Source organism: Homarus americanus, unplaced genomic scaffold (genome assembly GCF_018991925.1).
Source record: "Homarus americanus isolate GMGI-L3 unplaced genomic scaffold, GMGI_Hamer_2.0 scaffold32583, whole genome shotgun sequence".
NCBI lineage: Eukaryota > Metazoa > Arthropoda > Malacostraca > Decapoda > Nephropidae > Homarus > Homarus americanus.
In genome coordinates, this window is record NW_024713129.1 from 22,257,177 (window position 1) to 22,271,746 (window position 14,570).

General features: G+C 33.9%; 1 protein-coding gene across 1 annotated transcript in view; it reads right to left on the minus strand.

Moving 5' to 3' along the window:
• Positions 1 to 2,935: 2,935 nt before the first annotated feature.
• Positions 2,936 to 14,570, minus strand: part of LOC121870467 (protein tweety-2-like) — a 78,799-nt gene continuing 67,164 nt past the window's right edge. Inside the window, 2 exon segments of the mRNA XM_042372299.1 lie at positions 2,936 to 8,500; positions 12,788 to 13,020. Coding sequence (XP_042228233.1) covers positions 8,287 to 8,500; positions 12,788 to 13,020 — 447 coding nt within the window. The 3' untranslated portion in view covers positions 2,936 to 8,286.

The window sequence follows — 14,570 nt, forward strand, 5'->3', positions numbered from 1 at the left end:
ATTGTCCACATGCTATATGCTGAAGTGTGATCATCCACCATGTTACTAACCACAACAAAGTGGTGCTGTGTTATGAACACACACCTGTCTGTGTTAATTTAATTACACAAACAGAATCTAAGCATATTATGATGTAGAAGTCTTACAAAACAAACAAAGACATACTACTGAACATAATATCATATACAGTATAATGTTTTAGACAAACAATTATGATGCTATGTTTAAACAGGATGCTACTAAGATGATACCATCTTAATGCAATACCCACACCATTATACTATCACACTTTATGCCAATTTAAAATGCCAGATGTGTCCTATTCATTAATGCAGTTTACCCATTAATTTAAAACCTGTGTAGTGGCTGCAGTGAAGTAACAGCAATAAATGTTTTGGAACTGTCCTGGTGTGTACTTTACCTGACACACCTAACACTACAGTATACTGTATGTTATCTTTCATCAATTAACTAATTGCATGTCTACAACAAAGCATGTAAGTTATCCAAGTGTGATGAAGTCACACGATGCTTGTAGAAAAAGCAATCTAGACACAGTACTGTGCAACCCAAAATATTCTTTAAAGATCAAACAGGACAGCCTACCCTAGTGTTCAATTTAAGTGTAACTTTATTAATACTATACAAATGTTATGCAGTTTACTATAAATAACCCAAGTTTTTTGTTTTTCTAGTCTGTAGTACAAGTCATGTCTGGCCAAGTGGCAGATATTAAAAAAGTTTGTGGCTGTGATTACCATATTAAGGTATTTGTCATTCACACTTGGTTATTTCTTTCTCCCCGATTGGACACATTATTTACATTACAGTAAGTATAATAATAAAGATATCTTACGAAAGTAACTTGGAATAAAGCAGATATCTTCTCCCAAACCTTTACCTTATTTTATCAGCAAATTTTTAAAGACAACACCTGCCACTTTATTTTCCAATCGATTTTTAATAGCAATTTTACATATACTGTAAAAAAAATTTAATCCATAAAACGGAAACCAAGTGGGAGAAATGAAAACAGCCGAATGTAAACTCGTAAAAGTCATGGTGAGTGTCTTTACAATTATCGCTGTCGTATGAACCGCCGATAACTGCTGATAACAAAACCAAAATGAACTTAATATAACTTAAACTGACCAAACATCAACCAATGATCATTAAATTTCAATTAGGTTTATTATTATCTTAACAATATTTTCAATACCGGGTTTCAGTAAAATAGCTTCATTAAAAAATCCCTAAATAGTATATTGTGACATTCACTTTTGTCTCTCTACTATATTATTGCAGTGATACAGTGGTACTATGATGCCTCTCACTGCTGCTACCTCAGTCAATCTCCACCTGGGCCAGATGTGTGATGAGTGTTGTCTAGTGTGATCTTCCTAACATGGCAAGGTGTCTCTGAACACTCTGGTTTCCTCCTGTATTTACACTGAATTAGCTTGACTGGCAAGTACAAAAGTAAATGATCAAGAATATAAAGTAAAAACAAATTATAACTTTTATGCTCTCATTATTATACTAGACAATTGCAAAGAACAAAGAACATACAAGTACTCACCAGCACTAGCACCACATTTTCACATACAGTATACAATACAGTACAGCATAGAGTACATTACAAAAGTTTCATAATGAATATAGAAGAGACTGTTAAAAGTCTATCTGATGATGTTCTACAAAGATAATGACCTATAAACGTGACAAGGAATAAGATAATAAACACTTGAATTACAGATAACCACTGCAATGTTGTGATCTGGGTACCATAGCAGACCAAGAACTTCAGTAACCAATGACCAATTTACTCTCCATCTTATCATAGCTCAAGCAGTACAGCACATAAAGAAGAAAATGAAACTAGTACAGAAAAAGGCATGTTTCCTTTTTCAATATCTAGCATATTCTTGTGAACATGAAACAACAGAGATAAGATATAAAATAAAAAAAATAATGCAGTGATTTGTTATAGGTTAAACCAACATAGCCTATCTCTGTATCATAACATGAATCTTCTGCTTTATAACTCAGTTATAATTTACCTTTATAATTAAGAATATTATGATTAGTAGTATTTAACTCATGACAATACTCCAGTACTATCATAATACCAGAGTCTACATTACTGGACGACACCGTGTTAGCTTCCATAAAATGCAAGCCAAAAATCACATCTTATATGGACCAACTTTAACAAGGCATTTTCCATATTACATTTTTAGAAACTACATCTCTTCTTTACTATCTTTTGTTAACTAATCTACAATTGTAAAATGCCTTTCACACCCCCCTCCTTCCCTTCTAAATATAATAATTCCTCCCATAATAACTAGCCTTATCTGTTCTCTTCCCATAGTCCATCTTAGTGTGCATTTTTTTGCTTTTGAATCAATGCAAGTTCTTTATGAGACAATTTCTTGCATTTGCACAAGTAACATATGACAAGGAACATGCTACAGTTCCTGGGGCCCTGGATTCTATGGCAAGAATGGGGCAGAGCCACGAGAAAGGATTCCTTTATAAATTAATTGAATGCTTAAAAAGAGTTGAAACACAGAATATAACAGCTGATAAAGTACTACAGTACATGTCATATACAATTAAAGAGGCAAGTAAAAATTGCTTTAGTCCCAATACCATTGTTGAGTTCTCTCTTGCTGACGATAAGAAGAATACCAATTAGCGATCAACATTTTACAAAATTGTTTACTTCCTTGTGGCTTAGTTCCCTGACATGAACAACAGCAGGGGAAACATGTACATATAACAGAGAGAGATTATATATATATATATATATATATATATATATATATATATATATATATATATATATATATATATATATATATATATATGTGTGTATGTGTGTGTGTGTGTTGTGTGTATGTGTGTGTGTGTATGTATGTATGTATGTATATATATATATATATATATATATATATATATATATATATATATATATATATATATATATATATATATATATATATATATATATATATATATATAATGACCCCAACTATTACACTTACTACTGGTACATACATACAACACAACTGTGGAACATCCTCCCTCTTAAATTTTTATTTAGTTTACTTTAGTTATCATCTTATGCCAAGATTTCATTATGTAAAATACTACACTTGGAGGATGCTACACTAGAGGATTCTTCATACAAAATGAACTGATGCTTGTGAGTGATACTACATACAGGGATGACACAATGAGATGATTCCAGCCCTAGATGGTGGTTCCAACTAGATATGTTTACCAGCTTCAGCAAACAGCCATACTGGAACACCACATAGAGTAGCAGTCATTCATCACATCACTAACATTACATTAAATGTCTTGGACCATCTCTACCTAAGGTTTCCACTTTGTCATTTCAATTAATACAAAGTTTTTATAAAGTTTCTCAGAAGACATGTTCCATTACCCAGCACACTTATTTAAAATACCACCACTCATTCTTTGGTAACCTTGTGTGCTTCCTTAGGCTATGTAATACTGTACTGCCTTAACTGCATTGAGCATCAACACAAAACTTTACCATACAAGTTTTTCGTTTCAAATGGACATGTTGCCATCCTTCACTTTATAAGTATTTTCAAACCAAGTACAGTACCAATAGTTCATGGTGATATTAGATCTAAAATTCTTTATATTTACAACCACTCAACATTGACTGTACAACCTACAAAGTGCCACTGTATGGATCTACAAAATGTGATATAAGGTCATTTATCTTCTTCCAGTCCAGTAGTCCTGTGTCACGGGTCACAAGTATACGTGTACTGTAGCAGTTTTCCCACATTCAAATTCTTATATGTAATCTTCGAGGTCACTTCTCCGTGTGGATCACTGTTTATACTGGAAAATAAGTTGTTGTGGAAATATATACATTAAAAACTGCTCAACACTTGTCATTAAAGAATACTGGTCTCTTACCCTATATGGCTTTTTGTAACATGGAAGTGCTAACCTTTACAATATATGGACCATGAAGCCACTAAAAAGGTATAAAAAGTGAATAACCTTATAGAACCTAGTCATTGTGTGTGTGTATGCCTGAATTACAAATCTTGGGAGAAACTAAAGGTGAGGAGCATCAACTTTCCTCGTATGCAATTACCTGGGCAGTTGATAATATGGTAATTAAATGACTAGATCAACTGGTGAAGGAAAGTGTGTGTCCATCACCAAGAAAAAAATAAGAAGATTCTTTTAGTTGTCATTACTTATAATTATATGAACATGTTTTTCTGAACACAACTAAATGTCATTTTTATGAATCTATTAATCCTAGCTATGTGCCAAGCATAGTGGTTTTAAAGTTTATATTTTTAAATGAATTAATGAAAATATAATACAATAGAATAGCTATCCTTCTTCTCTTTACAACTTTACATGCAAATAAAGAAGAAAATAGAAACCTTTTACAGGAAACTCACCAAACTAGAAACAATGATGTGCAAATATTTACATGTGTTAAGACCTAAATAACAAAACTTAATGGTACAGAGGACATATCTCATGACAATCATGCATGAACAAGACTCTTTGACGAAGTAGTAATAATCTGGGATACATTTAGATAATACATGAACTATCACAGGTGAAAATGTCCAAAATAATGATCATATAAACAAAAGAGATCCTTTCCTTTAGAATGTCTGTTTCTTCTACTTCAATAATTATAGTACCTCAAACTTCAATTCACATTATCATATCCAAATACTGTACTAAAACAGAAAAAAATCATTGAAGTAAATGAAAATTATATTAACCTTGTTTAATACACTTGACCCTGAATACTAAAGATAGTACTATACACTCGCCTCTTTCTAGTCCAACATATTGGTAGTCCAACACTTTTTAACTGCAACATAGCTCTCAACAATCCCATGATCTAATTTGCTAGTCCAGCACCTCATAATATAATATGAAGGTATACAGGCTATCTATATTTACTCTCATCATAGTACAGTATTCATGAAATATGATTCCGCTAGACTCCACATTTGATGAAAATTACTGGACTATAATTGACTAGTTATGACCCCTCTGCTGGAGTTTGGTAATATCAGCTTGACACTGGCTGAAACCTCCAAGCCATTTATCGCTTCCCAAATCCTGCTTATGTGGGGAAGGGAAAGAGGATCCACAGCTAATATACAGGTATATAAAACCCTTGTTGATGAATGCCATAACTAAACACCTCCCAGTGGTTATGCCCAGTCAAAGACCAAAACTCTTCCGAACCTTTTCAATTCAGCTGATGCAAGTATTCTGAAACAGACTAGTAGCCCCAGTGATGCTTCTTGTGAATTATGAACTGAGCAGAGGTGTAACAGCCAAGCTGACCAGGTTTTAGGAAGTGACAATTAACAGTCTGAAAAATATACTAGTCTGAAAAGCCTCTGTAACCAAATATGCCCGAATAGAGAGAGGTTGATGTAGTGTAGTTCAATGATCAGGCCATTACATGGACTGAACAGCTTTCCCAGACACAGCACAGAAAAAAGCTTAGTGTCCTAGAAAGACTCATTTAATATGATGATTTCTTTTTCCTTAAAGAAAAGATTTTTAGTGGACATGGATACTCTTTTAATACCTACGATTTAAATGAGTGGTGTGGTGTGGCTTAGCATGGTGTAGTATGGTGTAGAATGCTGTGGTATGATGTGGTGTGGTGTCTGTGAATAATTAAGTAAGTATTTAGTCATTCAACCTGCAACTAACATGTCCATGCTTTAACTGTGAGTAGTTCTGTAATGAATATGCCGTGTATAAAAATTTCATTGAAATAATTGTTTCCAAAAATAATATTTTATAATTATGACTACAGTATGACTATATACTGTATATTATAATATAGTCCCCTCTTTGTGCAACCCCAGTTTCACTGGCCTATACTGTATCTCTAATTCAATCCTCTATATAGGACACAGTTTTACAAACTTTTATCCTAACAGCAAGAGTTCCTGTGTCAAGAAACAAACATTTATAACTTAAAGGAAGTTTACAGAATAGAGGAAGAAATGGACAGGATAATATCACTTCCAAAACATTAGGTTCTGGATAACTGAGGCAGCAGTCATGAAAATAAATGCAAAGACAATGCACAATAAACCAGTACACCAGCACCGCTACAGAGGCAACATCACACTGGGAAATTTCAGAAAACAACTAGCAAATAAAACTGATCTTCTGAATTGCTGAGTTTTACAATGAAGTATAATGAATAAAATAGATGGACACAGTAAACTTTGACTTATACTTTCAGTTATAAAGTTTAGAAATACCGTAGTACTCTAATACAAGTCTAAAGTTTATACTAATTATTAGTTAACAAATCTTATGTGTTGTAATGAGGAACAATAATACACCCATCAAGTTAATAAATTAGAGAAATGAAGGTAGCATAGGTCGCTATTATCAATCTGGACCCAAAAGGGAATAATGAAACTAAATCTAACATATCAAATGATGAACAACAACTGACTGCCTGAGTTCCTGGCCAGAGTATAAAGATGACAATTAAACAATGTCAAAGTGAAGGCTGGTGGTATGGGTGCTGATAAGACTATTAATTTACATCATCTTTGTTTCTGTAAGTCACACAGTGTGATATTATCTTAATAGAAAATAAATATATCTAAATCCAAGGAGATTGTCAGTAAAATAAACTTTAGTGAAGTAAGAAAACATTATCCATTAAAGGAATAACTTGTAGTAAAACTTGGCACCATTAAAGTGACTTTTTTCATGCTTACTCTTATAAAGTACATTTTTTGTGAAGATACCAAAAATACCTGTACTTAAATTCTTGAGCTTACAATTTTGAGGTGATTTCTTTGTTATATACTTACAAATATGAAATAAAGAAGCACCCTTAATGATGTTACAACTCATTATCACATTGCACACATCTTGTACTGTGAGTAAACTAGTTCTTCATCTCCTCAATAATAAATCCATAAAACTTAAATTTCCTTTGGCAGTAATGGCATTCAATCTTACTGAAAACAAATCTATCAAGAAAATCCTATTAAAATAATATAATACCTATAATCCTGAAGTTTTAGTTCATCAAGACAATCTATTAAAATAATATATTACTATTATCCTGATGTTTTGGTTTTCATTATCATAGGAAATAAGTGTTATGTTGGGTTACATAAACTTACTCAGAGATACAAGAAAATATTCTCACCAAAGGTTGTAGCTGTTACAAACTAATGATATCACTAGTATTTGTCTTTTATCAACTGGTTCATACCACCAATAAGTATTAAAATTCTTTGTTATTGTGCTACATGAAAATGAGGAAGACAGTGCCGGATATATGCTGTGTCAATCATTTACTAAACAAAATATTTACTAAATAAAAGATTATAAATAGAAAACATAAAAAACTCAACTTTTATTTGAAAATGTGAATGAGCTTGGCAAAAAATGTATGGTAGTTATACATACAAAATGGCACTATCAAGACCAAGTATTTCACTATTGGTCCCAAATATTGAGAAAAAGTTTACAGCAAAAGAGTAAATGATAGATTTCATCCAGTCCAAAATATGTTGATGATTACCTGAATAACAACAACAAAAATAGTAATTTTCAAATGACACTGAGGAAGGTTATTTTCAATACCTCTAAAAATTCTAATGACTTTCTATATTGTTACTGAGTCATATATCTTCATAATAACATAAATCTAAACAGCAATATTTTACAAATATATGAAAAAAGATGAGTCTTGAACACTTTATAGTAAAAGAGTAAAAGGTTCAAAGGAAGCAGCAGCATGCACACACATACAAGAAACATTATACACTCATTAACTTAAATGAGCCACTCACAAATACAAACAGTTAGTTAACCTTCAATAGGCATCAAATGTCTAACTGCTTCATAATGACTTATGGAATGACAAAAGTAATTCACTCCTTAACCTTCACTATAAAAGTTTCCAGAAACACCTGTTTGTTCTCACACATAGAAGATTGTCTGTCCACTAGATTCATGCATGTCTTTTACTCTGGCAGATGTCATCACGGCTGTAAGAATCACACCTCTGGATAGAAAGACATCCCATAAAGTGTCGTGAATACCATTGTACTTCTCCACATGCTTCCCAGGAAGATCCTATCAACTTGATGGGGATTCAGAAATTGTTCTACAATCCTAATAATGTGCACAATAAAGAATCCAACAACACCACGAAGAGAACCATGCGGTTAGTTATTAAGCCAACATCCTTTAGTAGAAGTCAGATGATTCGAGAGTCTTGCACTGCTTGGAGAGAGTGGCATACTGGCCATGGTTGGGACCCAGAGAGTGACTGTGACTGTGAGTGTGGTGGTGGTGGTTGTGGTGGTTGTCACCACGGCCCATTGTACTTACTGTTGTCGGGGCCGACCCACTTCCTCCTCCCAAGCTACCCATTCCATCGCTGTGGTACAGACGACCATTTCTGCAAAATCAATGGATTTTTTATTAATATCCGTAAAATCGTTGATTCTTTGATCAGCTAACTAAATGAAGATGACATAATTGCAAACTATGAATATGAAAACAAAAATATTTACTGTAGTTCCATTTACCTTGGCACAAATATCATGACTCCTTAAAGCGATTAATATGATTTATATCCTAAAACACAATGTTCCAATGAATTAATGAATTTATACTAATACATAAGTTGTTTAATTCATTAAACAAGAGCTTCTTATAATAAGTCCTAAGCTATCAAAACAACAAACATTAAACTTCTACAGTGCTATACTCTCAATATCAATCATAATCCATAGTTGAAGACAGATGTTCCTTAACACTCTCGTGAACCCTGCATGCCCTGTCCATCACCCTCAAGGTGAACTTGGTGTGGCAAGCTCTTGCTTAGTTGTCACTTTTATTCATGTAAAATATGTTTATAAACACTTTAATTTAATGCACATTTCTAGTTATGTAATACAGTTAGTGTACACAAAATTATCGTATACTGTATGCATCAAAAGTACATATACTGTACAGTAATTTATTTCCTGGGTGGTAGCACACATGATTTATGTTCACCTCAAGACAGGTAACAATGAAAACTACATCTGCCTCCAAGCTAACAAACACCTACATATGCACACACTACCAATAGAAAAATTATTTCATTTTTGAGGGATACTCAAACCAATTCAGAGAACATTAGATAAAGTAATTATTTATTTTTACTTTTTGGAGGCAATGACAAATATTTTGTCATTGGTTCATGAGAGTGTTAATACAAAATGTAACTACACATATGACTATATTTTCAAATTTATTATAAAATACTGATGAAAACATGGGGTTGAAGCTTGATAAAGAAATTTTTAAGAAAATAACATTCGCTGAAATAAAGGAGCACAATAAACACACACCAAAATACTATGACTTTACGTGCAACCAACCTTACAGTCTTCCAGTACAGTACAGTACAGTACAGTACAGTACAGTACAGTACCAGCCCACAAACACAAGTTATCATTACATGAAGAAACAGGCAAACTAAACTTCACATACCCACTCTTAATTATACAGATACAGGGAAAAATTTTCCATTTAAAGAAAATTACTAAAGATTAAAAAAAAAAAAATAGTTCCGATTCTGAAATCCCGTTTTATGATGAGGGGCAAATAAAGAGTTCATCCTGTACTCTATATACCAGTTTGATCATGATGTTTACCATAGTTTTACAGTGTATTAGGACTCCACAACTCCAAAAGAAAAGGCGTCCTGAATGTTTTGGATGTTGTTACTCAAAGCAGATAATAGCTGAAGCTTGATGGTTTCCTTTCAAGAAAAACCTTTCACTAACACAAAATGTAATTAGGATGCAGAAAAAAAAAAAAAAAAATAAGACATGGAAGAAGTTTTGTGCAGCGAGCAAATCAGGGTCTGCTCAAGTGGCATGGATATAGTGACAGAATTGGAAAACTGGTGACAGAGTGAATGATTCAGAGGAGGAGGAAGAGGGATGAATGACACAGTAGAAATAAGGGTGATGGACATCCAGGAGTTAAGCATATATATATATATACAGTAGTACCCCGATTTACATGGTCAATTGAACCCACAGGGTACCGCGGAAAGTGAAAACCGCGTAAAGTGAACAACAGAACATATGGGATTAATTCCAATAGAGACTGGCCCGACCCCCAAACTCCACTTTTTCCGACACAATACCTATGTTGTAGTAAAAATAACATCTAAATTTTATGATGGTATGCTCACACAATTAATATTTAAGAGAAATACAGTCGCCAGGTTAATGTCCATTCAAATAATGGACTCAAATCCCCCCCCCCCCTCTTCCCAGCTCACTGGCCCCTACCTCTCTGAGAAATGATTGGGTGAAACACTAGATTTTAACGTTTAGTAATAAATAATACCTCAGACTAAAGTTAGGATAATATAATTGACATTTCTGGATTCCTTGCAGGTCAGGGAATATTTTGAATGTAAACTTCATATATTTTGCACAAAAGATAAAATATTTGCTTTGTGTAAACCAAATTATTACATTAGATCTAAAATTTGTATGTCTAATGCAAAATCCATGATGTTTATATTCAAAATGATCATCATATTGTAAGAATTCCAGCAATGTAAATTATATTCTGGTTGAGTAATTTGTATGAATGTTATGAGCTAAAACAAATATCTTCAGTTAATAAAAAAAAAAATATTCTTCACGACACTATCTGTCAATCAAAGTACCCCACCTTGCCTCCCCCCCTCCTCACACTCACGCCAGCCAATCAAAGTACCCCACCTTGCCTCCCCCCCTCCTCACACTCACGCCAGCTGGGTCGGTGGGTCCCAACCCTCCCCCCACCTTCCCTCCCTACCAGAGAAATGTTGGGTGAAAAAACTAGATTTTAACTTTTAGTAATAAATAATACCTCAGACTAAAGTTAGGATAATATAATTGACATTTCTGGATTCCTTGCAGTTCAGGGAACATTTTGAATGTAAACTTCATATATTTTGCACAAAAGATAAAATATTTGCTTTGTGGAAACCAAATTATTACATTAGATCTAAAATTTGTATGTCTAATGCAAAATCCATGATGTTTATATTCAAAATGATCATCATATTGTAAGAATTCCAGCAATGTAAATTATATTCTGGCCGGGTAATTTGTATGAATTTTATGAGCTAAAACAAATATCTTCAGTAAATAAACAAAGAAATATTCTTCAAGGACACTATCTGTCAATCAAAATACTCACCCTAGCTGGGTGGGTCCCTACCTCCCTACCCCCCCCTCCCTACCAGAGACGCTTTGGAAGAAAATAGTATATTTACATTTTTAGTAATAAATAATACCTCAGACTAAAGTTAGGATAATATAATTGACATTTCTGGATTCCTTGCAGGTCAGGAAATATTTTGAATGTAAACTTCATATATTTTGCACAAAGGATAAAATATTTGCTTTGTGGAAACCAAATTATTACATTAGATCTAAAATTTGTATGTCTAATGCAAAATCCATGATGTTTATATTCAAAATGATCATCATATTGTAAGAATTCCAGCAATGTAAATTATATTCTGGCCGGGTAATTTGTATGAATTTTATGAGCTAAATAAAAAAAAAAAAAAAATTATAATTCACAGCATATATGAGTAGATGCACCGCGGAAAGTGAAAGTCCGGTTCTGGTTCTGGCAAGGTACCGCGTAAATGAGAAATCGCAGAAAGTGAGGAAAGTGAAACCGTCTAAAGCGGGGTAATACTGTGTGTGTATGTATGTATGTATGTATGTATGTATGTATGTATATATATATATATATATATATATATATATATATATATGTATGTATGTATGTATGTATGTATGTATGTATATATATATATATATATATATATATGTGTGTGTGTGTTTGTGTGTTTGTGTGTGTTTACTTATACCACCACCATATATCTGTTAGAAAGGACTTGAATAAAAAGAAATGTGAACCAACACCTAGCTGTAACTTAAGAGTAAAGAAAGTGAAGGTAGTGAAGTGTAGTGCTAAGTATTTCTAAGTCTTTGTGTACAAAAATAAGAGAGTAGTATTTTACAGTACATATTATCTGCAATGCTAGGAATGCATCCCCGAATGTATGAGACCCACTTGGTGGATAAGACATACTAACCAGAGGTACAAGATAAACCCACCAGAGCAGTGCGTTTGACTCACAGTTCTCATTTTCAGCTGCTACTCTTCAGAGAGTGAATCGGATTTGTTTAAGATCTATTAAATCTGAGGAATTCAAACATAACTAAAAAAAAATAAGAGAGACAGAGAGAGATTTCTGAGAAGCAACAAAAGCTTCATACAAATTATCTTCCTTACCACCTACAGTAGCATATTATAATAAAAATATAAATGAGTTGTTGATATAATAGTTTGAGTTTTCAATTTTTTGCGAGGAGGCATGTGACTATGCTATGCACCCCAGTACAGGGTCATGACCTGTACTCTGAAGAACACTCTACTGTACTAAAGTGGTGTACTGAAAACCACAACATATATCTGAACTACAGTAGATTATTTTTTTCTCTAGTCAGAGATGGTGCACAGTAAAACATAAATCAAATATGAACAAAACAGGATATAATAAACCCCCAATAATACATAAACTATAAAGACATGATTTGCATCAACGTGATGACTGGATGAATATTTTTTTCCTACATGGGTCTCTCCACATCAATGTGGTTTTTGCTACCTTGGCAGGGTGGCCAAGGATGTCATATGAGACTCAGTGTACAGCATATTGTGAGATGACATGTGGAGTGGCAGGAGAAAGGGGTGGGAAGACAGTCTGGTCACTGATTGATCTGTAGTGGAGGCTTGTGGTGCCTCATTCTTAGTGGTTGGCTGCATGGCAGTGGTGTGTGGGGGCCACAGACCATCATGCAGCAAACTGGTTGTGGTGAGTTGTGGTCTGGTCAACATTTCCTGTTAATTAGTTACAACTTGAATCTATGCTAAATCACGTACACAACAGCACAGATATCTACAGTTCAATATTTTAACTGTAATAAAAAATATCCTAAAATTGTTCGGTTGTGGTGTGTGTGTGTAGCAGTCTGAACAATCAGCAACATGGTTAACATCTCACATCATTTTTAAACAGCCTGATCTACACTTTCTCATATGCAGTACACTACAGCAGTTACTGCATTGGCAAAAGCCAGATGTGTAATTGATGGATTACGTAGTGGTGGCTCCAGGCAGTCATAACCTATACACTATCTTCCTCACACACTTACTCCCTTCCCTGGCAGACAACCAAACTAAACCTTAATTTACTAAAACATATTTAAATATCTTTAATATAGACTTGATTTGGTTTGGTTCATTTTCTCTGCTGTAATAATGGTAGTGGGAAGGTAGTGTGGGTGTACTCGGGGAGGAGCGGTGGGGAGGGGGTTGTTCGCCAAGGGGCCAATGTTAGCTCTGTGCAAAGCAGCCGTTTTTTTATCACTGTAAACAGTTTTGTGATATAACCCTTATTTATTACATAGATGTTAATATTTCCTTGATTTACATCTGATTTATGTCTTCCATGAGGAACTTCATGACTTAATGTCAAGACAGGTACGAGAATTATATACTTGTATACGTATTGTATGTATATGTCAGGGTGATGGTAATTTGGCCTCTTCCCATGATAAATTTCTTGGTCCATTCTTGATTGACTTTGGTCTATAGTCTGGCTGTTTGATGGTCCTTTGGGAGAAATGTCTCCTGGAATTTTTTCCTCTCCACTGAGCAATAAGTTCTTTCCAACGACTGGGATAAGATGATGAAAGACCAATAACCTGAATCAGAGAGGCTGTAAAAGGTCTTGGGTTTGAGAAAGTATTATTCCTAGTTCTCCAATTTATGTGTGTCTTTTCAAACAATTTTAGTGAAATTAGGTTAACATATACCAGCAAGCCCATAAAAAAAAACTTCCAGAAAGTTTTTTTTTTTTATCTCTTTTCCCCACCTCAATGTAGTTTAAAACTTATCTGTTACACAATGACAGTCTGCTGGACACATACTGCTCACCTCAAGTAAAGGCAGAGACTTGTGTACCAGCTGCTAATTTTACACCTACAGTAAATACACCTTAAGTGAAGAAAGGGTGACAATCATATCTGTATCCGAAAGACTTGACAGCAACTGGTCAACATCAGAAGCTTCAAAACTTTGCTGAACAAGTCTGAAATGATGGAAAATAGCAACACTGCCTGACAGTAGATAAGCAATGGAAGCATCTCTGAGTTATTTTCTATGTCTAGGACAAAGTTAAAATGTTTTTTCTTTTGAAATTGTTTTCAAGGTCCAGCAATTCTTCTGCCTTGATGGTAACATCCAAATCATTTAGAAGATTTTTTTCTTACAGAACTGTGCAGTCCAGTACTGAGTTGAAAAAACATCTATGGTCTTTAGTTTATCCACTGTAACAATGTGGTGGACATCATGGTCTAGCTAGTTAGCACAATACAGGACCACTATCA